Source organism: Melopsittacus undulatus, chromosome Z (genome assembly GCF_012275295.1).
Source record: "Melopsittacus undulatus isolate bMelUnd1 chromosome Z, bMelUnd1.mat.Z, whole genome shotgun sequence".
Classification (NCBI taxonomy): Eukaryota; Metazoa; Chordata; class Aves; order Psittaciformes; family Psittaculidae; genus Melopsittacus; species Melopsittacus undulatus.
The window spans coordinates 49,767,267-49,793,401 of record NC_047557.1 but is presented as its reverse complement, the minus strand read 5'-3'; the positions used below and the strand labels follow the sequence as shown (position 1 = coordinate 49,793,401).

At 37.8% G+C, this 26,135-nt stretch overlaps 1 protein-coding gene across 11 annotated transcripts in view; it reads left to right on the top strand.

Moving 5' to 3' along the window:
- Positions 1-26,135, top strand: part of PRRC1 (proline rich coiled-coil 1) — a 29,392-nt gene continuing 3,257 nt past the window's right edge. Inside the window, exons 1-10 of one of the 11 annotated variants that reach the window (XM_031054169.2) lie at positions 245-260; positions 1,802-1,840; positions 7,717-7,857; positions 9,565-9,699; positions 11,089-11,196; positions 13,437-13,579; positions 17,375-17,477; positions 19,806-19,969; positions 21,272-21,375; positions 23,384-23,486. In XM_031054169.2, the coding sequence (XP_030910029.1) occupies positions 9,585-9,699; positions 11,089-11,196; positions 13,437-13,579; positions 17,375-17,477; positions 19,806-19,969; positions 21,272-21,375; positions 23,384-23,486 (840 nt within the window). In that variant the 5' untranslated portion in view covers positions 245-260; positions 1,802-1,840; positions 7,717-7,857; positions 9,565-9,584. Of the gene's footprint in view, positions 95-184; positions 261-304; positions 323-357; positions 542-1,783; positions 1,841-6,799; positions 6,818-7,716; positions 7,858-9,564; positions 9,700-11,088; positions 11,197-13,436; positions 13,580-17,374; positions 17,478-19,805; positions 19,970-21,271; positions 21,376-23,383; positions 23,487-26,135 lie in introns of those variants that run through there. The other 10 variants (XM_031054170.2, XM_031054173.2, XM_031054168.2 and 7 more) reach the window with 10 other exon arrangements.

The window sequence follows — 26,135 nt, the reverse complement described above, 5'->3', positions numbered from 1 at the left end:
ACGCAGGACGCGGACGCACCGCCGCCGCCCAGGGTAGAGGAACGTGCCGCCAGGGGGAGCCCCCCCTGCACGGCGCCAAGACACGGGGCGTGCGGTATGCGCGCACACTCCGGTGCTAGACAGCTCCGCAGGAGACGTGGCAGCACGGGGGTGGGGCCGCGCGCTGGGGTTGCTGGGAGTTGTAGTTGACACCCGTCGGTGCCTCTGTTCATCGCCGGCTGGGTCTGGGCTGTGGTGTTCCTGCGAAACGAGCGCTTCGGGTGGGCCGTGGCGGGGGAAGACAGCCTGCGGGAGGGCTGGCGGGTTCTGGCCTTTGAGCTCGGTGAGGCCGCGTGTCGTTGTGGGCAGAGCGTACACAGTGGCACCCGTCGTCCCCGGCGCCGGGGAAGGAGTGGCTGAAGGGCTGGGCTAGGCCGGGCTGTGGCGGGCGGCAGAGTGCCTTCCCTGCGCTCCCGGGTGGCGGCAGCGGCAGTAGGGTATCGTTGGGTCCCGAAGCGGCTGGGGCACGTCTGGAGGTTAGGGCGAAGGGGCCGGGGACAAGGTGGGAGGTTTGGGCATAGGGCAAGGGAGCCGCTGAGGTGTTCCCGGGGTGGGAATGGGGGGTGCTGCCTTCGCTTTCCGTGTTCTTTCGCCTAACCTGCTGGCCTAGGCCGCGCCGCTCCGGCGGCCTGTCATCGCTGGGGCCGTGCCTCCTGCTGCCGGCCCTAGTAGACGTGTGCATGTGCTTGAGTGTGTAGAGGCCCCGGGCCGAGCTCCGGTAGCCTTATAGAGGAACGCCCTTACCTGTCTCTTTTCCCTCTTGGGTGGCATGCTTAGGCTGCACAGTGTATGCCCCTCACCTGGAGAGCAGCCAGAAGCTTGATCCTGCTCTGGGCACCATAGCTTATTCTGCATGTTTAGAACCACCTTGCCCTTTTAGGGCAGTAATGGCTCCTGTCCTACCTACTGACAGGAACATGCCCTGGGGCCTGTCATAAGGTGGAGATTGTGGGCAGGTAAAAGACCTTACAGTAGGACTCGTTGCTGCCTCAGTGACTTGTGGCATTGCAAGCAAACGCATGTGTCAGCACTCCATCGAATTTACAGTTGGTTGGTTCTAGTACGTTGCTAGGCCATGTCTGCTGTTCAGTTCTACTGAGTCATTCTCAGACCGACCAAACTTCTTCAAGCCACCGTGTAGAAAGTTGGATGTCTGGCCTCAGGGCTTGTGCGTTCTAGCCTTGTAGCTATGGATGGAAATGCTGGTTCTGGTAAACCCTTGTGATCTAAGCTTGAATTAGCATTATAGTGAAAAGCCTTTCTGTGGAGACAGTGTTCTCACAGGAAAATGAATATTTGGTATATGAGCTCTGAATATGTACTGCCACGCCTCCACCAATTCTCCCTTCCATGCATCCTGAATTGGATTGAACGTAAGCCTGACCTTTCATTTGAGGATCTGTTAGTATCTGATATAAGTGGTGTTTCATGAGGTTTACATTAGGCCATGGAACTATATAAGCTTTGTGATATTTGAAAATATATATTTGATAGGAAGGGTCCATGTGGTCTAGAGCAATTTCTGACTGTTGAGAGTGGCACTAAGAATGTGGGAAACAAAATAATCCTCACGGATTGATTAGGAAGCTTTTAAAACAGTGGAACTTCCTATTTCTTATGAAATATATCTATGGACTATGATAAGTGCAGTAGTCTCAAGACCAACCACTTCTGGCATGTCTGGTGTTTTGAGGTATCTTGGTGCTGTGTAAGGTCTGTGGCAGAACCTGCTAGTTTCTGCTTGATAATTTTTTTTTTTTAGGTGAAAAAGGCTTAACAGTATGCTATGGATATAAAACAGGTATAGGAGAGTTCTGTTTGCTTTTTGTTTTGTTTGGGTTTTTGTGTGTGTGTGGTTTTTATGCTTTTCGTTGTTTGTTTTTTTTTTGTGTGTGTTTTTTTGGTTCTTTTTTTTTTGTTGTTGGTTTGGGTTTTTTTTTTTTACTTGCCTGTATAGCACTCTTTAAGGCTTTGGACTTTAGAACAAGTCATTTAACACCAGGTGATTAAACTGATGATCCCCCTATGCCCTTCTTTTGGCTTCAGGGAGACTCTGTTTTCTGGAACTTGCCTGCATTTAGCAGACTGGAATCTGATGAAAATTTTATCCCTGTCTTTGTGCTCTCCCTTTCTAAAATGGAATAAACCAATGTGAAGGGTTTTTCAAATGAAACTTTAATGTACTAACAGTTCAGCTCTGGTTTTGTTTGGTTTTAGAGTGTTATCTTTTTGATAGGTGTCAGCTTCAACTTAATAGCTGAAAACTTTTGTCATGTTTTTTCTTGCTTTCTTCTTAGCCATTCTGTTTTTTCTTTCTTATTTGTATCTTTGTGAGTTGTTGGGCTTTATTTCCCCTTTGATCTCTCCTGTTGAATCTCCTATATGTGCCTGTGAATCTATCAGCTGGTGTAACATTTTATTTGAAGAGGTGGTTGCACTGGGAATGGCTTCAAACAATTATTTGTTCAAATAAATGAATAAATGTGCTTTATTCTGAACAGCTTCAACTTGTGGTTATCCATTAACAATTTGTGTAACCAGTACTTAATACACAATTAATTGTAATAGGCAGAGCTATTTTCAGGAGAAGTTTAACAGCATTTGAATTTAGTTTTCCATTTGTGGCTTTTCATTTTAGGCTCGGTTTTGGGAATGGTTTTGCCTCTTAGAATTCAGAAGTATTGTGGAGTGGGTTGCTTTTTTTTGTTTGTTTGTTTTTTTGGGGGGAGGGTTTTTTTGTGTGTGTCTATGTTTGCTTTGTTTTAATTAGCAGAAGCATCTTCAAAAATACAGGAAGGGGTTAATTAAGGGTGACTGAAAATATGGCTTCACTATAAATTCTAAAGTATAAATGATTTCTAGAGAATATGTTTTTATCTGTGTGAGATTTGCTGATCTCAATCTGTAGGTAATCATATTGTTAACTGTGAATATATTTATTTTGGAGTAATAACCTGAAGAATGCTTCTGAATATGTTTATGCCATTAAGATAATCTCAAAAGACTAGTGCAAAGGTGGTTACTCCCTGTTAAACTTAAGTCAAAGATGAGTAATTTTTCTGTTCTGCCTTTTAGTCTCTAAATCAAAGTATTTCATTCCTATTTTAACACGAGCTGTGTTAAAATTTTCAGTTGGAAATTTAGCCTGGTTTTCCTTTCAGTATACACAGGCCTTGCATTTGGGAATTAGGTTAATGGATGAGATTCAGCTGGTAGGAGTCTGTATAGCTACTAAACAGCTATGGATGGACCTAATGATTCTGTGATTTAAATTAAGTATATGCCTGGCAAGTCACAAAATCAGGGCCAAAAAGCAGAAAAAGCCTTGAAGTTTCATATAGTAGCAAACCCCACTGAAAGCCATAGAGGTGTTCCTGATACACAGGTCAATGTAGTTAAAAAGAGCAAAACCCCAAGATTGCATTTTCAGGTTCAGATTCCCAGAGGGCAGTGGTGAAGGAGCAGAGAAGAGACAACATCCCAAAGCGTCAGGCTGGATGTGGCTCTGAACTAGTTAAAGATATCCATACGCATTGCAGGGGCATTGGACTAGATGACCTTTGAAGGTCCCTTCTAACCCAAACTGTTCTATGATTGTGATATACTACGTATGCTGCCTATTCTTTGTGTTATGTGGGTTTAACATCATGCTTGTAGTGTTTTCATCAGTACTTACAAAGATTAGTAAGTGATAGAAGCTTAATGTAATTCATTCTTCTACATCTTCAGTGGCTTATTTTGAGAATGACTGATCATTGGGAATGTGTTTTTTCTGTGCTTTTCTCAATTTTTATTTTCTGTATCTGCATAAGCCAGGATTTTCTTCTAACTAAATGTGAGATTATCAAATTGGTGAAATTAATTTATGGTCACAAATCACTAGATGGCAGTACTGCTGTTATTTTCACCTCATTATACATGCTTCAGTTTGCTTGTCTCAGAGTTTCTCCTTTGTTTCTTCAGTTTAGTAATACAAAGTGTTCTAGTTTGCAGGAGGGCACAAAAGTAATTTTCTTAAGAAGTTAGGCTGTATTTTCAAATGCTGCTTCTTCAAATTAGGAGGTTGGGGCTTGGACTATGAAGTATTACTACTTTCTTTTTTATGTGCTTAGCATTTTTTTTTTTATAATGACTGAGAAGGCAGATCAGTTCCACACCCAGCAGTCAGACATTAGGGATTGGTAGGCTGATCTTACTGAGAAACTTTTTCCTGCATCTCTCCACAGAGAAGTTAGAAACTCTCATTGGAAACTTCTGAGGATGGAATCTTATTAAAAGTCTGTGGATTGCTTGGATTCCACTGCCATGTTGTTCTTCCACCATAATGCTGCCCTATTTTTCACATATAACTGGTTTAATAGGCCATTTAGATTCAAGTGTTAAACCATACATCCTGTAGGATGAGTTTTAATTATATGTAGCCCTGGATTCTTTCAACAGCTATTAGCTTCCAGTTACACCTATTGAGTGGTTTGCTGTCTCTTCCTTTTGTGTTTTCCTTCTTCCATATCTTATCTTTATTCTTAAATGTCTTTTTAATTATTGTTATTTGTGTGTTTTCTTTCAGCACATGCAGACTACAACTAGCTTATATTGAGAACTCTGAGTATAGAAAGCAGTTATTTCTGCAAGCTTTACGTTAGTCCCTGCCATGTCAGGACTTCACAGTGAAACTGATGGTTGTGTGAGAGGGTAAAGTAGAGGGAAAAGAATATAGGGACATTTTGGCTTCAGGGTTCTCTAATTGGTATGGGGATGGGTAGACAGGGAAAAGAGTGAAGGAAAATTTGAGAGTGAGAGGAAAATACTGCAGGCTGTTATGGTTGTGCATAGTGTGAGAGGTTAAAGGAATTTGTCTATTATTTTAGTGAAAAGCAGAGTTCATCTTTTCCCCAGCTGTGGTAAGAAGCCATTTGATTATAGTGGTCAATCATAGCATCATAGAATAGTTAGGGTTGGAAAGGACCTTAAGATCATCTAGTTCCAACTCCCCTGCCATGGGCAGGGACACCTCACACTAAACCATATCACCCAAGGCTTCAGCCAACCTGATCTTGAACACCGCCAGGGATGGAGCATTCACAACCTCCCTGGGCAAGCCATCCCAGTACCTCACCATCCTCACAGTGAAGAATTTCTTTCTTATATCAAGTCTAAACCTCTGCTGTTTAAGTTTCAACCCATTACCCCTTGTCCTATCACTACAGTCCCTAATGAAGAGTCCCTCTCCAGCATCCCTGTAGGCCCCCTTCAGATACTGGAAGACTGCTTTGAGGTCTCCATGCAGCCTTCTCTTCTCCAGGCTGAACAGCCCCAACTTTCTCAGCCTGTCTTCATATGGGAGGTGCTCCACTACCCTGATCATCCTCGTGGACTTCCTCTGGACTTGTTCCAACAGTTCCATGTCCTTTTTATGTTGAGGACACCAGAACTGCACAAAATACTCCAAGTGAGGTATCACGAGAGCAGAGTAGAGGGGCAGGATCACCTCCTTTGACCTGCTGGTCACATTCCTTTTGATACATCCCAGGATACAGTTGGGTTTCTGGGCTGTAAGCGCACACTGAAACTGGCTCATGTTCATTTTCTCACTGACTAACACCCCCAAGTCCTTCTCCGCAGGACTACCATGAATTTCCTTTTTGCCCAACCTGTAGCTGTGCCTGGGATTGCTCCCACCCAGGTGTAGGACCTTGCACTTGGCATGGTTAAACTTCATGAGGTTGGCATCAGCCCACCTCACAAGCGTGTCAAGGTCCCTCTGAATGGCATTCCTTCCCTCTAGCATATCAACAGAACCACACAGCTTGGTGTCATCAGCAAACTTGCTGAGGGCACACTCAATTCCATTGTCCATGTCAGTGACAAAGATATTAAACAAGACTGGTCCCTCCACCCCTGTCCATCACTTTTGTAGCCCCGTCGTAGAAGGCCACCAAATTGGTCAGGCTGGATTTCCCCTAGTAAAGCCATGCTGGCTGTCACCAAGCACCTTGTTGTTTTCATGTGCCTTAGCATGCCTTCCAAGAGAATCTGCTCCCAGATTTTGCCAGGCACAGAGGTGAGACTGACTGGTCTGTAATTCCCCGGGTCATCCATTTTCCCCTTCTTGAAAATGGGAGTTATATTTCCCTTTTTCCAGTCATCAGGAACTTCACCTGTCTGCCATGATTTTTCAAATATGATGGCCAGTGGCTTTGCAACATCATTCGCCAGCTCCTTCAGGACCCGCGGATGGATTTCATCAGGTCCCATGGACTTGTGTATGTTCAGGTTCTTAAGATGGTCTCGAACCAGATCCTCTCGTACAGTGGGCCCAAGGTCTAGGTTTTCACAGTCCCTGCGTCTGCCTTCCAAGACTTGGGTGCTGCGGTCAGAGCCTTTGCCAGTGAAGACCGAAGCAAAGAAGCCATTCAGAACCTCAGCCTTCTCCAAGTCCTGTGTAGCCAGTTCTCCCGAAAGTCTCTGGAGGGGGCCTACATTGTCCTTAGTCTGTTTTTTAGCCTCTACATACCTATAAAATCCTTTCCTATTATCTTTAACATCCCTAGCCAAGTTTAGCTCCAATTGGGCCTTAGCTTTCCTAACTTGGTCCCTAACTACCCTGACAACATCCCTGTATTCATCCCAGGCCACCTGTCCTTGCTTGCACCTTTTATAAGCCTCTTTTTTTCTTGTGAATTTTTCTCAGCAGCTCCTTATCCATCCAAGGAGGTCTCCTGGCCCTCCTGCTGCACTTCCTTCTAGTCGAGATGCAACACTCCTGAGCTTGTAGCAGGTGATCCTTGAATGTTAACCTAGAGTCTTTTATGAAAGAGGACTAAGGTCATATGATAAATTTAAGCCAGACACAAGAGAAATAGCATTATGTTTTTGACTGGACATCACTCTGAGATTATCCAGTTTATTCAGACACACTGCCTAATGGTGTGTACCTGAGCCTGCAATGACCGAGGGAATGGAAATAAGCTTTACAACTGGCAGGGTTCTCCTCACAGGCTTCCTTCTCCTGTCCAGAATGGATTTACATATGACTGGCTTTCCCAGAGGCTTACAAGTGAGAGGAGATTCATATTTTAAGTTGGTTCCATGTTTGTTTTTTGGATTTTTTTGTAATTATATTCCACCAGCTGACTCATAATTTTTGCAAGTTAGGGATTGCTGTATTTGTTTAATAATTACTTCATTTTTCACATTGTAAAGTTAATAGAGTGAAGCAACTATAGTTATTTCCATTTATTCTATTTCCTTACTTTGCAGATGTCATTTAGATTACATTTGCGTAGCTTGTTCCTTTGTCCCCTGTTCTGCCCCTCATCCTTCCAATATCTCTGTGAAGCTTCAAAAAAGCTTTGTACAGAGTGTTTTGAAAAACCTGGAACTTTTCCAGTCATTCTGCATGGCCACAGTATTTATTTTAAGTAGTAAGCACCTCTCAGCAGTTTTTAATCATGGCATTCAGTGAAATAAAGGGGCAGATTGAAAGAGCCTTGATAAAATAAAATGGGCCTGGGAGGTTTTTTGATCAGTGATTACTTCAGCTGCACAATGGAAAGTTCTTTCTTGCTTTGCAGTGTATAATTGAAAGAATGACTTTAGAAATGCTTCTTCAAGGGGGAATGTAAACTCCTTTAGCTTGATTTAAAACATAATCTTACTGCAAATTCTTTTACTTAGTGAAGTTTAACAGAAGACGGTGCAGTTTTTTTCGAAGAGATGATGAGATGTGCTCGTTCTGCAAGGACAGTCAGTGCCACACCAAGCAGTTACTGAACTTTTCATCCTATTGGAGGAGAAGCTTTTAAACGAATTGAAGAGGTACTCAGAACCTAAAATCCCTCTGTGATGAGAGTTTTCATAAAGGGTGCTACACATAAACCACATTTACTTGCTTTCTGAGGCTGAGCTGAAACATTTAAGCTTGAATTGCATATGCAAATGATTTGTCAGAGGGAGATATAGTTTGTGATTTTGATACTTGCATTTGTTTTTGAGACTAAGCTTTTTAAAATTAACATTGACATCCATTTTGGATTTTTAAGTTTGGCAACAACAGTAATTTTTCCTCCATATTGAACTTGAGTTGTATATACATTTAAATCAACATTGAAGCAATTGGGAGGGGGTTGAAAGAGGAAAACCAGTATTTTTGTAAGTGGAGTTATTTTTATATACACATGGGTATTTTTATTCAACACGTTATCTCAGCCTTTTCCTCCATAAATTGTTAAAGGAAATAAAGCTGGCAGTCCTCTGTAGCTGCTGATGTAATGGATATGGTGGAAAATGTTTGAATCTATTTTTCATACATACTATTACTTCATACAGGGTTGTTATTTCATAAAGAAATGTCACCTTGGTGTAGTACAAGTCATTGCTGTCTAGTTTAACAGACTTGGGAGGAAGCACGGGGTTTTGTTAGCTTGCCTCTTCACAAACAAAGATATCCATGTCTTCATTAAAGTCTCAGTTTTTTCCCTTCTCCTATACCCTTTTACATAAGTTTTTAAATAAGCATACTTAAGATTTTTGAATAAGCATATAGCTTTACTTTTTTGGAAGCAGTATATTGTAAAAGGTTTACTCAGAAGATGTTAGGAGATAATTTCAACGTAATCCAGCCTTCAAAATAAAAGCCAAAGTTTTCAATTACTTTCACTTCTGATAGTGTCACCAGAACAGTATTGCATTTTACAGCAAGTATTTGTACTGGAAAACTTGCTCAGTGTAAATTAATTCAGTGTAATGTAACATATGTTGGAAGTGAATTTCATCTGGTTTTGTTTAGCTTTTCTGGAGGCTTATTCAGCTGGCCCTAAAACAGTTCTGTTTGAAGGTGGACAAAGTCATGGTTATAGCGTCGGCCACAGAGTCTGGGTGCCTGAGCCATTGTCAGCTGTGCTGCTGTCTGTGGTCAGTAAGGTGTTTGCCCTCAGGTGTCAAATGCTCAGAAGCATCTGTTGAAGTGCTTCAGCCTCAGAAGGCTACAGCTTCTTGGGTAGTTGTGGTTCTTCACTGTCAGAAGAGGGAGACTTTTGCCTCCTGTCTTGCCTCTTGCCAAGTTTGCATTCTGTCATGCATCAGCTCTGAAAATAACAGTTCCTTGTTTGAGTTACAACCACTCAATAATGCAGCAAAATACTACACTGTAGTTTTTTGCATGGAATATGGGTTTTGTGAAATGTGATTACGTCTTTGATATTCCTCACCTAAGTACCACCAGTGTATATTGGAAACAGTAACTGGGCATACATGATAAGGTTTTTGGAAAGAGGCTTGGCGTTTGAGGTATTATTATGGTGCTAAAAGTAAAGGGAAGATACAGTGGAAGTCAGACATAGTGGATAATTATGTACTTGAGATTTTTTTTTTTTCCTAGAGTTGGTATTTCAATCACCTGGTCTGTCAGGAATGTAAATTACTGTGTTGTGGCCTTTACATTCTAATTTAAAATCTTTCCCTTGTTTCTCAAGGTATGCTGGTTTGCTTGTTTGGTTTTTTTTTTTTTTTTTTTCCTTCTCAAAGCTTTTTGTAGCTGAAAGAAAATGATGGAAGAGAGTGGTATAGAAGCAACTCCACCTGGCACGCCCCCACCAAGCGCAATCGCAGCAAAGGATGCTGCTGCCACTGCTGCTGCCGTTGCTACACCTGTCTCATTAGGTACAACAATTTTGTCAGCAGCTTGGTCACATTTATTCATGCTTTTTGAAGCACAGCAATTCATCCAAAAACACTGCAATCAGCATAGTTACAGTGCTCTTCTCCAGACTAATTGGAAGAATTTGTTTCTTAATCATGGAAGTGTGCTCCTTATCTGACATGCATCTGACAGAATTTATTAAATATTTTTTTATTCTTGAAACCTTTTAGTGAAGTCCGTGGATGCACCTGTGTTTTTTAAGGCAAATAATACCTTCCACTACAGCGTACATTTAGATGAGCAGCGTAGAAGGGAATTTAAAATCAAAGAAACTTACAGTATTGTAAGGGATTGTAGTAAACGTGAATAATCACTTGTTTTTTAATATTGTGAGTGGTAATCAAAACATTTTACCTGATTTTTCAAGAATCCTTAACACCAAATACTTTATTTTCTGGCACAGCTGTTACTGTTCTCTTGAGTCACACTAAGTGCAGTGGGCTCCAGAGTGGAGTGCCCTTAACACAGGGGGTGTGCAAAGCAATCCACAGGGATGTGGGAAAAAATACTAGACCTTCATTAGTACTTCTTATTTAAAAATAAGAAAGAAATGAAGCTTTGCTGATATTTAATATACAGCTTGACTCTAGTATCTTCACTTGATTTGTATGTTGGGACATTCATGTGTCCTTAGGGAAGAGTGGGTGTTCCACAGTTCAAAGGGGTTGACAGTGTCACTGTCACTCATTTTCTCACTTTCATCATGCTGCAGTGCCTTGCAGTTTGTGTGCCTGCTCAAGACAATTCATGAGTTACGTTATCTAGTTTTAACTATATTAACCCTCACAAAATGGACAAGTGACTCAAAAAAGGTTCCTGCAAAGAGACAGTGCATTGAAAATACTACTAATAATGCAAGCATGGGCAAATTGGAAGAAAGTGAAACATCTGAGACTTCTCTGACTCCTAATAAGAGCTCTTTGCCATTGTTTTTGTCTTGTAGTATGGCTAACAGACTAATCAGATCTGACATAAAGTTGGCAAAAAAATTTTGTTGAGGACTATTTGAAATATATATTTACATCTGGTATTGTTAATGATGTACTTTGCTCTAAGTGTACATTCTGTCTTGAGATAATAGGTAAGGATAGTATGAAACCACTATAATTAGCAGGGCATCTAAAAACTAAGCAGAACATGAAAGCCTATTTTTTTTATTTATTTTTTTAATGTTTCAAGTCATATAGTATGCATTCTCATAAAGTCTTTATAAGCTTCTTTGGAAATTGCTTACTTAATAGTGAAGATAGAAAGCTATTTACATTGGGGAAACACTTGCTCTTCCTGATACGGTTAAAATAATACATGGGAAACAGTCTGGTGACAAACTAAAATGTATTCATCCACAGATACTGTTGGAAGAAGCATAGAAGATGTTGCTGAAGATTTGAAGAAACAAGTATTAGAAGAAATGACACAGCATGGCAGGTTTCCTGTAAAGTTGCCTGAAAGTACAGGTGTTTCTGACATGTCTCAGCTTACTGCTTTTGCTAAATTTTGTTTCAGTAATAAAATCCAGAAATAACTATTTTATTGTCAGATGCTAAAGGAGGGATATGCCAGAGAAGATTTATCCTCAACAGTAAATGACTTCTTTAATAAAAGCAAATTTTTTATTAAAACTGTGTAATTATAACCACAGATGGAGCAGTTACTCTGACTAGGGTAAAAATAGATTCTGGAACAATGTTACAGAGATACACCATATGCTAAATTTATTCGTTGCCTCATTCTTTAGCAAGCTATTGCAACAAAGAAACAAGAGCCAGAAGTGCACAAAGTGCTACAGGATGTCATCAATGTGGTTAATTTAATGAAAATTGAGTAATAATCTTTTTTTAGATAGGGAGAGACTGTGATTTTTTTTTTTGTATTGCACAGAGGTTTGCTGGTTGCCATGTGGCAAGGTGTTTAAAAAGAGTTGTTGAGCTTAAAGGTGGCATGAACAGTTTTATTTTACGTAAATACAAGTCTCCCAGATTTGCTGATGTTTTCTGTAATGACAAGTAGCTGTCACCAGTGTGCTGCCTAATGTCTGTTTTTAAAAACAATTGCACTCATACTTTGGCCTTTCAAGGTAAAGGTAATATTTTAACAAGGAGTGATGCAGTAACTACTTTTTGTAGGAAGGTCATGCTTTTGAGAGAGCATTTTAAAAATTCATACTTGGAAATGTTTCCAACATTATGCAGTTCTACTGCCATAAGCAATGCAAGTGTCATATAAAAGCTATCACATCTGTACACATAAACTTGCAAAGAGGACTTCCTGACCTATGTAAAAACATTCCAAAGAGTTTCAGTGGGGCTTAAACCCATTTTTAAAAATACCAAGTTGCAATACTTTCTGATTAGTTTGCAAGAAAATTGATTGATATCACTGAACATGGGAATTTGCTAGCTGAATTTCAAGAAAACTTTTGCATGACTGGTTAGTGGGAGTGGAAAATAAGTAGCACAGGCAATGATGCACTTCTTCCATTTAGATCTCTCTGCCTTTGTGAGGTATCTTTTCCAGCAATTACAGCCATTAAAGCTGTGTCAGAATTGTCTGAACATCAAACTGAACTTTCAAATCATGGTGTTAAACCAAGGTTTAAAAAATAAGGGGCTCCTTCAATCACATTGCTCACATTAAATATTATTAATAATACTTGTGTTATATAGCATGTCAGCAGTTATTGACATTTATTATCTTGATAGTATATTAGTAAAACAATTTTTAGTGGAAGCAAAAATTTTTTGTACTGTTAAATAATTAAATTAATTCCTCTTTATCGTATCCTTTTAACATTTGTATTGGGTTTGTTTTGTGATACACATAATATATTACACTATAGTGATACGTGTAGATAATTTAGAAATTGCATGGGATTTGCATGCTCACAAATTTTTTACTGATAAGCATGTGAGATAAAGTTTGTAGACCACTGCATTAGTGCAGCTTGGCATATAGTTTACTGTCATTGGTGTTTAGGCTGAGACTAGTCAGATGCTTGAGCTGATCCAGTAGGTTACTGCTACAAAAAATGATCATTTCTATTTTTCTGACTGAATTTTCTATCTAAACTTGGTTTAGAGAGCAAAATTAGGTTATCTAAGGATCAGTTGAGAGCCAGACTGGAAAATTTGTTAAAATAGACCTGAGTAATGGAGCAAAGACTCATGCTTAAATTTTATACTTTTGGAGTTTTTTTTGTTTTCCTTTGAATTATGTAAAGCTAGTAATTTGCTTGCTGCTTTTTCTGTTGCTACTGATTTCCAGAGCTCAGGGTTAGAAAATTTCCTACTTCTCTTTCTTCTATTATGTGTGAGATCATTCCTATCTCTTTGTTCAGAGAGCAACACCCATTCCTCTTTTTTCTTCTAATGAGGGATTATTTTGAAAATTTGAATACAATAAAAAGCACTTCTGTTAGACTAACGTACTAAGAAAAAATCACTGTTTAATTTTATACATAATGTACAGGCAGTCTCTGTTCTAATAGCAGGTGTTGTTGAAATCTTTTAGAGTAATTATATCTGCTAACCTTTAATAAGCAGAATTGTTCTGGGGCCTTCAAGAATAAAGTGAATCAGCCAAGTATTCTGTTCTTCCTGCTCATTTTCTTGTTAAGCTATTGTGTGTTCCTACAGTATAATAAATTAAATGCAGCAAAATAAGAGAACACTTGTGAATTATTTTCCCCCCTTCCTAGGTGCTTTGACAGATCCTATTACTCAACAAGCAAATCTGTCATCAGCTTTGGCTCCTGGAACTGATTCTGCAATCACTTTTCCTGAGGAGCATGATGACCCCAGAGTATCAACTGCCACAGGAGGGCTGTGGGGATTTATAAAGGTATGGGGTTTTGTCTGTTACACTTCATGAGGAATTACTGATTTTACTGACTGGAAGACATATTTTAAATGCGTGTTGCTATAAATCTCTCTTTGGCCTCATATACAAGGTGGCTGAAACGATGCTTTTGTTCTTCCTCTGTATGAAAAATGGAGGAGTGTACAAATGCTGGTGTTTTAGGTTAATAGATTGCTGTGACAGGAAGATATGAATACCTAACAAGTTCTGTCACATGTTCTTAAATCGGGGAAGCTTTAGGACCTCTTTAAGACCTGAAAGGTAATTTTTACTTTACAGTGACTGGATGCAGAAAAAGTCTGTTTTACCTCACCAGAGTTCTTTGTATATCATGTTTCTTTATTATTCCCTAATGAACTGAATTTGATTTCTATGGGATTCAGTCTTGCCTGTTATAGAACAAAAATTTCTCTTCAAGGAGAGGAAAATACATTTTCTTCAGTTCTTCAATCAAAGAACAATTTACGTAAGAAGTATTTAAGAGATGTAGGATTTTTCTGCTGCAGCGCATGTAGTATATACTGCAGAATGGATTCTCCTTGTGATGTGATCTAATCACACAGAGGAAATAAGCAGCAACATCAACTTACTAGAACTTCATTAGCCTATAACCTTTTTAGAGTTGTGACAAATGTTACATGTAAATAGGATCATGAAGATTGTGGCAAAAAGATGTAATGGCTACGAATGAACACTGAAATATCTTCAAGAGCAGCAGTTTTTTTGTACTGTCTCATATTAGAAGTGAAGGAAGAATCAAGAAGATTGATATCTCAACAGGGTTGCAGAATTTTGGAGGGGCTTTCAAACCCTTTAGAGCATGAAGAGCTGGGGGAAAAAGTTGTGAGTGTTACGGCAGACTCTGAGCCCTTCCTTCCTCCAGGAATACACATCTTGACAGTGATACAGTCTTAAAGAGGAAGAAGAATCCTCTCAGTATGGTGAAAACAAAGTTGTCATGCTGCCCTTTTCAAGGAGAGATGTCTTTTCATGATCATAAAAGCATATCTTCTGTCTTCCTTTAAATAATGTCCTTCTCTCAGTTATCATGCACCTCTTAATATTCACAATAGATGGTAATGTTCCAGAAGGGAACATTTTTGGTAACATTATTCTGTAGCCGTTTTGAGAGTACCAGAGCTTGCCATTGCAGATTACTTGAAAAGCCAGTTTCATCCATATTACTGTTGCTTTTATACCAGTAGGATCCAAAAGGTGTCCTGTTCTTATTTATGGAGAAAGTCTGTGTCACTGATTTCAATAATAAAATACAGATTTTTGTTGAAGTATTAAGCATTCTATGTGCTCCCTGTGTTCAGTGATGACCTGTTTCTGAGGCTGGCTGTGGTGGAAGAATGCAGAATCATTAATTGTATTGAACCATCAAGTTCTCGGTGTGTGTAAGCACATATCAGAATCTGTGTTTCTTAGAGATCAGCCAGGATCTGGGAGACTAACTGGTAATTATTACAGAAATGCATCCTGGATTCCCTGGAAAAGCTTACACAGTAGTTGCAGCAGTTATCTTTATTTCTGTTCTTGAAGTAGTTTGAACTACCCTTTTTTCTCTAGTGTTCTAAAGAAATCATACACCTTTTTTCCAGATTTCTTTCAAGCTAGATAATATCCCAAGACTCTTGACAATCTAAAGTTGACTTATTCATTGTCTAGAATTGAACAAGACTGAAACATCATCAAAGATGGCTGAGTAGTCTTGTATCAGTTCCAAGACTGGTTTCTACATAATAGAAGGCAGAGCTGGGTACTGTGGCAGTAATTGCACCTGACAGCTTGCATATTTAACTGTTTGAGAAATGAAGACAGCCAGGACCTGAATTTTCAAGATTTGTGTTTGTGCTCTGCTGATGTGGAAGATTCTCTATTTGAACCATTTGGATTTATGTTGACTTAGAATTGATCTAGGTAGAAATTCCAAACTAAACTGCATTTTGGTTTAGTGTTGTGATAACTCTGTGTATTGGTATAAAACTATGGATTATTTATCCCTGTTTGTGCTAGGCTGATGAACATAAAGGCATCTTCCCCAGGTAGAAGCAACAGCTTCTTGCTACTCAGGAATCTGATTATCTTCACAAGATGTATAATGACTTTGTGTTAGTTAGGCAGGCAGACTGCTGATTGAAGAAGTACTGCTTGGCTTTGCAGTACTGGAATGGTACAAGAACTGGAAATTCATACTTTAAATGTTTCTGAGGATCTCATAGTGCTCAATTTTTGTTAAAACAACAGAGGAACTTCATGTTGTGGGAGAGCTGAAGGAGGAATTGAAACTTCCTTGTTCTTGATGGCATCCTGTGGGTACATGAGTAGTCACAAGAGTTTATGTATTACTCAGTGAATGCTACCATTCAGAAAAGTCTTGTATTCGTGAGAAACAAGTGGCTATAGTGGGCTCTGGCTTGAAAAAGCTTAATTGTATATGAGTAAGTAATTGTTTTGTTTTCTTTACCAAATTCTGCAGTCAGGCTTGGTGTTCTGCACAGCACTGAGAAGAGTACCTAAACCCAGTGGTAAACTCTTTTAGTGTGAGACATAGAATAAGATAATCATCATTATTAGTAGCCAGACAACATCGCAGTGTCTGTAGAAGTGTGGGATATGTTGGTTTTGGTTGGTTGGTTGGGTTTTTTTTCAAGCTTGCTACAAAGAAAACATTCAAAGGGTGGATGTGTCTTTGAGCAACCTGGTCTAGTGGAAGGTGTCCCTGCCCATGGCAGAGGGGATGGAACTGGGTGATAGGCAAGGTCCCTTCCAACCCAAACCATTACATTGTTTATGGGAAAGAAGCTTGCTGAGCAAAACATACTCTGAAATAATTAGAACTACTCTGATTCTGCAGTTCTCTGGAATACTGTGTAATATATTAAGCAAGTGGAAAGACATATGTGCACAGTGCTGTCCTGTGTAATGTTTGTCATTTACTGAAACAGATACAATCATATGCAGTTTTAATATTGGACTGAAAACAGCCTGTTTACTGAAGAAGTTTGCTAAGAGATTTCTGTGAAATACTTTCCAGTGCTTTATCTTTCAGTGATTCAGTGTAGGTATTTTTCTTCTTTCACCCTGTGATCTTATCTGAATTCAGATAAACTTTTAATGAGATATTGACATTAATTAAGACTATGCAAGACACAGGGCTGTGTTTGGGTTTATATTTAACGAATTCTTAGGTCTGTCAGCAGCTCCAACTATGACTTGGCTGGAGAATATAGAACATTTTTCCAGAAATATTAAAAATCTGTTTATAAACTGAGGACTTCCAGCTCACTTGCTCTAGAAATATTTGTTAGTAATGAGCCATTCAAAAATAGATCCTATTGTCTTTAAGAACATTAGAAAAGGAGACTCTTCAGCTTATCACAGTCTAAATCTAGCTACCTAGTCTTATGATACCTATAATTAGCATTAGGAATCTACAGTTTTTTTAAATGCTCAACTAGATCAATTTTGTAGCCCGCCATCACCAGTGGTACTGCTTCTGCATTAACGCAGAAAAGGATGGTAAAGATGATATTTGAACTTCATGTTTTAACTGAAAACTCATGCAGTGATAGTCGCATTCTGTAGTGTTTGTGCTGAGGAGTGAGATACAGCGAGTGTTACGAAGTGTAAATGTGGTAAGAAAAACACAAAGCAGCTTAATATTTGCTTTTTATTTGTTTTGGGGTTTTTAAACTGTAACATTTTGAGATTCTCAAGAAAAAAAAAAACAAAACAAAAGGTAATAAGGAAATATGTTTTGCTTAAATTTAGGGTGTAGCTGAAAATCCCATGGTGAAGTCTGTTCTTGATAAAACCAAACATTCGGTGGAGACCATGATCACAACACTGGATCCTGGCATGGTTCCATATATCAGTAAGTATTTGTGATAAACCATTAAGTAATACCTTTAAAGGTTGGAGAGATTAATATAATAGTACACTACTTTTACACTTGAAGTTTGTATATGTAGTATGTTAATTCACAGTCACAATACTGTATTGATTTCTCAAGTGATTTGTCTGCTGAAACTCATTTTGAAGGCTGACTTTGTATGTGTGTTTTGAGGTTCATTTCACTTTTGTATTCTGCTGTAGTTCACATAATGGCACAGTAATACCCTTTAATTCCGATTCAGATAGTGAAAGATGAGGAAGTTATAAATAACAATGAAAAAAAAAAGTGAAGAGACTTCCATATAATCCCTCTATGGCATATTATTTTCTCCCACTGTTTCTCTATTTAAGCCTTAAGGAGCTGAGTTTAAACACACCATATGTTTTCTGCTGGATCACATGCTTAAATAGTACTGTGGAAGATGTCACATTAGAGCTAAAACAAGCTCTAATGGTAGGCATACTCTGAGAGGCATAGAACAGAGGTATTTACTTAGCTTTTGAGACTTTCTTTTTTATGTTGCACTTTTCTACCTAATAGTATTTGCACCATTTTTTAGAAATTCATCAAACTTGAAGCAGTTTCTGATTCAGATAGTAGGACCTTTAAAATTCTAAAATAGTCTCATGAAGTCTGAAATGCACTGAGCCAGGAAGGAAGAGCATAGTATTTCAGTTACAGTTTGTTGTGGTATTCAGCATTTTTTACTAGAGTACATTACATGTGACATATAGCCGATGTGAAATTTCTACTTCTTTATAATGGTGAAGCAACAGACATAAATTGTCCAGTGTAATGGTTTGGGTTTTTTTGGTTGTTGTTGGTTTTGTTTTGCTTTTTTTTTTTTTTTCCAGCAGTCTGGTAAGCAGTCTTCCTCCTTGGTTCTGCCTGTACTGCCGTTTATCTTGATGCAGGTGAAACTGGTCATGAAACTGATAAGACTGAGAACAAACTATTAAAATGTTCTTGCGTTTTGTTTTCTAACCTGATTTTCAGGTGGACCTATTCTGTTATCTGTTTAACTGCATTTCTGCACTGTTGTTCTATCCAGTGGACAATATGGGGCATAAAAGGGGAAGATAACTGAATTATTGAGTAGTTAATTGCGTTACATTTAAGGGAAGATACCTCAACAACTGACTACTGAGGAGATAGTGGGATATGAAATCAGTGAGAAAGCCAGCCAGCAACTGAGAAAGTTTTTGAGTAGAGGGATGCAATGCAAAACCAGAGTAAATGTTGATCATGTACAATTTGGCAAACTGTATTTAAGGTTTCTATTGCAGTCATGACCATCCCTTTTTAAAATAGGATCTGACAGTATCCAGTTATGTTTTGTATGTTTTGATGCACTGTTCATTGGATGGAATAACATTACCTAGAGGAAGTAATTCTAATAAAATGCTTTGCTTGTAAAATTCAGTTAGAGTAAATGAATTCAGTAGTTACCTCAAATTTCTCTGAAGTCAAGTTGTCAGGGAAAGGACCTGTATGCATCTTGGCTATTAAAATACTGCCTTTTTTATAGTTGCAGGTTGTGGAGATAGGGCAGAGATTTGTAAACTTAGTATTTACTTCCTTCTTACTGTTGTCTTTCATTCTTGAATTACTTAGTTCTTCATCTAACTTGTACTTCCTAAGTTACTTCTATACAGTGGCAAAGAAAGAAGAGACCAACTCTGAAACATAGTTTTATAAGAAATAGAATGTATTTGAACTAGTTTATAATATGAATGAGGAAAAATACATGAGCATCTGGTACTTGGCACTTGCGAGGCTGCACCTCGAGTGTTGTGTTCAGTTCTGGATCCCTTGCTACAAGGAAGACACTGAGGTGCTGAAGTGGGCCCAGAAGAGGGCAACAAAGCTGGTGAAGGGTCTGGAGCACAAGTCTTGATAAGGAACTTCTGAGGGAACTGGGGTTGTTTAGTCTGGAGAAGAAAAGGCCCAGGGGGACCTTATCACTCTCTATAACTACCTGGAAGGAGACTGTGGCGATCAGTCTCTTCTCACAAGTAACAAGAGATAGGACAAGAAATAATGGCCTCAAGCTGCATCAGGGGAGGTTTAGATTGGATATCAGGGAAAAATTCCTTACAGGGAGAGTGATCAGGCATTGGAACAGGCTGTCCAGGGCAGTGGTGAAGTCACTGTCTCTGAAGGATTCAAAAACCCATGTAGATGAGACCCTTAGTGACACGGTTTAGTGGTGGTCTTGGCAGTACTGGTATAATGGTTGACCTTCATGATCTTAAAGTCTTTTCCAACCTAGTTGATTCTATGATTCTATATATATGTATTTTACAGAAACTGGGGGAGAACTGGACATAGTGGTTACTTCTAATAAAGAGGTAAAAGTTGCAGCAATTCGAGATGCCTTTCAAGAAGTCTTTGGAATGGCGGTTGTTACTGGAGAGGCGGCACAGTCTAACATTGCACCCCAACCTGTGGGCTATGCTGCAGGTTTAAAAGTAAGTTGATATGTAACAGTACTAAAGTACCTCCAGTGCAAAGAGAGAGTGAGGAATCGTTCACCTACAAAAATCTGATTTTCTGTAAAGGGGAGGGGAATTGTAAAATAAGTATACTTTTTTTTTTTTAATTGCCATCTGAGTCATTAGATCAGTTTGAAGCTACTTGATGAAATAGTTTTAGGTTTTTTTTTCTGCAAAGACATTCACAACAAATGATATTCATGTCAGTTTTTTTATACTGTCATTGATTGCCATCACATCTGTCACACATTGTGATAGTACTTAGTTTCAAAGTATAGCAGGCATACTAGCACACATGTTGGAAATGCTAGAAATTAAAAGAGTTTCTTTAAAACTGAGTTTTTCTCCCCACTAATTCTGTAGATCAGTAATAGTTTGATCAGCACTTGTCAGATATCTTCTCAACCAGATCTGTGGTTTGTTTTAAAAGTGAGAATTCTCTCTTCAGCCTTGCAAACAGCTGTGCTGGCTGCAAGTGTTATCAAAAGTTGTTTTACCAGACTTTAAAAACGTAGGTGTTCATCAGGTAAATTTATATGTAACTACCTCCCTGGCCAGTAACTAAGAACCCTGAAAACAACTATTTAGTATTCTGCTTCTTAAATACAAGCAAATCATTTACTCAGTAAAAAAAAAGTTTTCTCCTAACTGCTGTGGCAGTGTGCACAGATGAGTAAAACATATCCTCATAGCAACATATTAGCTGATACAATTTTAGGTTGAGGTAAGGAGTATAATGTTCCTTTAACTGTTTAGCTACTGGAGTGTAGTAGTAGCATTTCTATTAAAACTTCAGAGTGATGAGAGGTTTGGAGCAAATGATTGCCTGATCTTAATTGGATAGGTAACAGAGGAAAAGGATTCTCTCCCTTACTCTTTCAGAGTTGGTCCAGTGGTCTTAAATGACCCAACAAATCTACAAAAAAGTCAGTGTGAGTAACAGTCGTATATACTGATGCTTTAACTAATAATGAAACTTGTCACAGTAACAGGTAAGGAATCTAGGTCTTTTTCAGGGAAAAATAATAAATTCAAAATATTTAATCAGTTTTATCATAGTTTTTGTTGCTGTTAGGGATTCCATTGTGGCTTTTCATGAGGTTTGTTTTTTTTGTTTCTTTTTCTAATGTGAGAGATTTTTAAAACTTACTATTATTTCAACGTTTTCTTTTTAACTTGAAAAGTATGTTCTAGTATTCTTTTTGTATTAATCTGCAAGCATTGTACTATGTTGTGATTCAAAGAGACTTGTCTTTAACAGCTTGTGTTATCATTTAGGGAGCCCAAGAAAGAATAAACAGCTTGCGTCGGACAGGAGTAATACATGAAAAACAACCCGCTGTATCAGCAGAAAGCTTCATTGAGGAATTGCTTCCTGACAAGTGAGAACTTCAGATAAATTCTAGGGGAGGGTGGGATGTAGGGGAAAGGAATATTCTTTATTGGCTCAAAGGGGCCTAAAGAAGACTTGCTGGCAGAATCACTCTGAGCAGAAGAAAGGAGAGAGTTTGCCTTCAGTATTGGTCTGGCAGACTTGAGTTTGGTGATGATGTTCAGCTTTTTGTCCTGGAGAATTTAACATACAAAATCCTCGTCAATTTTTTCAAGATTCACAATGCAAAAACACAATGAAGTTACACTGAAATGACAAAGCTAAATAGCTGTAAAAGCTGGAATATAGCTAGTGGTTTGCTCATTCCTGTGAGCAAAACTTGTGTTTCTTCGCTTTCTCCAAAATCGTATTCAGTTCAGAAAGTACACTGGGAGATGTTCTGTCACTTGTAGCTCATTTGTATCAATATGATTTTATCAGAGAATATATTATCTAATTTGCTTTCACTGAGAATGTGTTTACTGCGTTTAATTTGCACTGCACAGACATAACAATGGTGTTTCCAAATATGACTTGATTTCATAACATGCTTTTTGACAGACAGTTCTTGAAGTAGCTTTATAATTAAATTATAATTAATTATAATTATGCAAACTTAGTTTTTTTGTAATGTTTTGTGCATTTTTAAAGGTACATTTAGTATCCTTAGTGGAAGGTAGATGGTGAATTTTCTACAATAAATAGATTTAGGAAGTGTTTTAGGTTTTGTTTAGTATTTATTTGCATCTAGTCTGATTTAGGTGTTTTATCATATTACCAGGAAGGATTAAATGTGACAGTGAAATCTCTATTTCAGAATAATTGCTGTTCTTGTCCTTTGAATTCTGTCATTCCTAAATCTGAAAATGTTGCTTAAAGAATTCAGCATGAAAGAGCGCAACCACGACTGAAGTGTTACTGAAGGGAATGATAGCTCTTCTCTCCACACATTACAGGCCCCCAAGAACACCTTGATCTTTGATACTAGTTATAATAGAAGCAAAGAATAACTTAATGGATGTTTTAATTTTTATTCAGTAGGCATCATTGCTCTGTTCCCTGCTACAAAGGTGACACAAGTAAAATAGTTCCTGTCTTGCTCCACTAAATTCTTAACATCAAATTCACATGGCTCACCCAGTCAGTTCTTAAAATTGGAATCTTGCACTTCGTTTTAGAACAACACCTTTACTTCTCAAAATACAGTATATAATATATATATATAAAACAAAACCTACAATAATACTGCCCTTTTTAAGTCTTTATAATACTTGGCCTTGGTTTTGTGATTGTACTTTCCATGGAGCACATTTTTCCTGTGGCAACTGAACTGTAAAACTGTTACAGGCATTGAATACAGTGAGTTAATGTTGGTGCATTGTCCTTGTTTTTATTTGGATTATGTCAGTGTTGTTAGTTTGTTGATAGGAGAAGTGATCTAATGTTTTTGCAAGCTAAATAGGGAACCATTTTGAATACTGCTTCAGTAGCCTTTACTGTGTATGCTGCAGCAGGCACCATCTCTCCAGAAAGATGTGAAAGTGTTTCTCTGAATAAATCATTTAAATAGTTGTTATAAGATTACACATACCAAAAAGTCCTCTGAATATAGAACATGAATGATAGATTTTTTTTTTTTTCTTAATTGTTAGGGCAAGTTATCTCAATAAGAAACATTCTCTAAAAGCATAGTGACTATGGCCAAAAGAATATAACTGCACATATGCCTACCCCACCAAATTTCTGTGTTTTTTTGATCTGTAAATTTTAAATATATTTTATATATTTTAAAGTATATTATGTATTTCATGTGCATACATATGCAGTATAATTTTATCTAAATAAAAAATAGCTGTATGCAGATTTTACTTGAAAAATACTAAAAAACTGATGAAACTCATTATTACTACATTTGTAGTAGAATTTGTAAAATGGTCACAGTTTAACTGCTAGCATGTTGTTTTTCAGTTGGGTGATGCCCAGTACTCAGAAATAAAGTAGCTTGTATCTCATTGCAGGTGGTTTGACATTGGATGTCTGATTATTGAGGATCCCATTCATGGAATTCATCTGGAAGCTTTTACCCAAGCAACACCTGTGCCTTTGCAGTATGTTCAGCAGGTGAGTTTTAACTTTTTTTAAAAATGTTGGGTTAACAGTTGAGATGTAAGACTTAAGGTTTAATTTCACTTATGATGTCAGTTCTTGCAGTCACTCCACTTAAATGTTTTAATTTATGAAATTAGGATAAAAACTATTTTTGAATCATATTTATGTATTACCTAAAAATCGTCAGGCATTTGTTGCAAAGCAGTTTTGATCAGTAGTCTCATTCTGAAATGTGTGGCACTTGAAAGCACTAGTTTTACTTTTCTAATAACAAAGAAATATCCCAAGAAGAAATTAATCAAAAGGAAATATTATCTAAGAAGAAAACCACCAAGAAGTACTCCATGAAAAAATGAAATACAGTTTTAAGAATTGAAATACCATTATCAGTCTGGTTCAGTGACTTAACCCTCATGAATCTTTATGTCGATAAGGTAAGAATACTCATTCTTCCTCAAGCGTGGAAGGAGTTCTTTGCAGCATACAATGTGCACTAAGCAACTGCACAAAGAAGTGCAGTAACCACGTTTATCCATCCAAAGTCTTGGTTTTCTTTTCTTCACATATATATTGGAGTGTTAATGCCAACAAAACTGCATAATAGTGAATTGTCTATTGCACCCATGTATGTGTTAGCAATTCAGTGACATACCTTACACTTAATTTAGGCAGAAATTTTTAAATTAAGATCTTGCCATGCAATTTTTACTAAAGCTCATAAAGCCTTGGTATTTATGTTGTTATTTACCACCAAACAGACTGCATACTGTACTGATTAGTATTCTGAAAAGTCATCCCTAATAAATAAATAAATAAATGATAACCCTTCTTCAGAGTTGGGCATGGACTTAATTCCACTATGAACATACAGACTGTTACCTAAAATTCAAGGCTGATTTCTTCTTCTTGACTATCCTATCTTGACAGGGATCCAAAATTTCTGAAATGGTAAGATTTTAATCTTGGAAATGTCATGGTTCATCCCATTTAAAATAATGCAGTAGTATGCAGGTCTTAAATATCACCAACAGAAGCTTTTCATGAGATTGTTTACATTTCTTTGGACATTCAGTAGGAATTATTCCAAACTCCAGTCACTATATGTTGCTTGAAGGAACATATGAGTCATAAATTAGTTAACTCTGCTCTGAGAATTATTTTTAAATAAATGTTTCTGTGAAGAATTTCAAAACAAACTGTTTGCGGTTTGATCCTCCGGGGGCTGTTTCGAGAAAACAAATAGTAACTGTTTATTTTTTTTTCTTGTTACTACTAACTCCAATAGAGTGATCATTTTGGGATTGGTTTTAGTTCTTATATTCCAGAGTTCTTACAATTTTGAAAAGCTGACAAGTGGCAAAAGGAGAAATATTGTTTTGCTCAGTCTCTCTTTAGTTTTCCAGAATGCTTTTCAAAAGGAGTCAGGAAAGATACAAAGCTAAGGAAAAAAATACTGATTATGCAGATACAACTTAATTGACTAGATGATCTTTAAAGGTCTTTTCCAACCCAAACCATTCTATGATGCTGTGAAATCAATGTGAAGTTACTAATTAAATTATTTTCACTTTCTGTGTTGACCACTGATGTGAACCAAATCATGTTTTTTAAACATAAAGCACAACAGGTATGTTTAATTTTTGTTTCACAGAATATTCTGTTGTGTCATTTAAAAACTATAAGTTAATAGTAACCTTTTGAGTATTTCTCTTATGTAAACATATTTTGTAACTTTGAAAATTAGTATTTACCTTGTGTTAGCAGAAAACATTCTTGTTTAAACTTCTGTGCAGCCTGTTTGGTATATAGTGTGGTGTACAGCACAGGTTTAGCAAGTCTTTAGATTTGAATTAGGTCGAATTCTTATATTTAAAGAAAACTGTTCTTGTATGTACATCAACAGCAAAACAGCTTTGTTTCATACCTTTGTTCCTATTATGTCTCTTTTACAAACAGAGTGAGTTTCTCTCAGGGGCGTGTAAGAAACACACGTTGGTATAAATGCAGTCCAGTGTCTTTAAGCAAAATCAAAATTACAACAGGGAAAAAACTGCAGCAATTGTGTAGTTGTATTTCAGACTACAAACAGAATAAATTATGTTGGACAGGCAGTGTTATTTTTTTATTCACAGTACAAAAGATTTAGTAGAGGCAACCTGCTCTAGTTGAACCTGCTTTATAGGGGAGTTGGACTAGATGATCTCCAGAAGTCTCTTCCAACCCCAAACATTCGGTAGTTCTCTGAATATTAAAAACAGTTATAGTCCTCATAATTCTTGCTAGCTATGTGTTCTATTGCTCTGTATAAGGAAATGGTGGTAAAAAACTGGCTTTCTAGAATTGATGCTCTTTTGTTAATGTCTTTACCAACAGCATGGAGTTTTCTGAGCATATAAAATGAGACTCATGGCTGTTTATAACTCTAAAATACTTGATTTGAGAAGGTAAAAAGTGATCTGGAGGGTTTGTTTTGAGAAACCTTTTCTGTTAACAGACCAACTGTCATCTTGTTTTTAGCTTAGGCGGATATTGCAGCTGTGATGGGAAACTATTGCAAGGTTGATCTTTTTTATTTTATTTGAAGTTCAATTCAAATTTTCAGCAATAAAAATACCAAATAATTAATGTTGAAGTCATGTGCAATTTTGGATCATAGTGGAG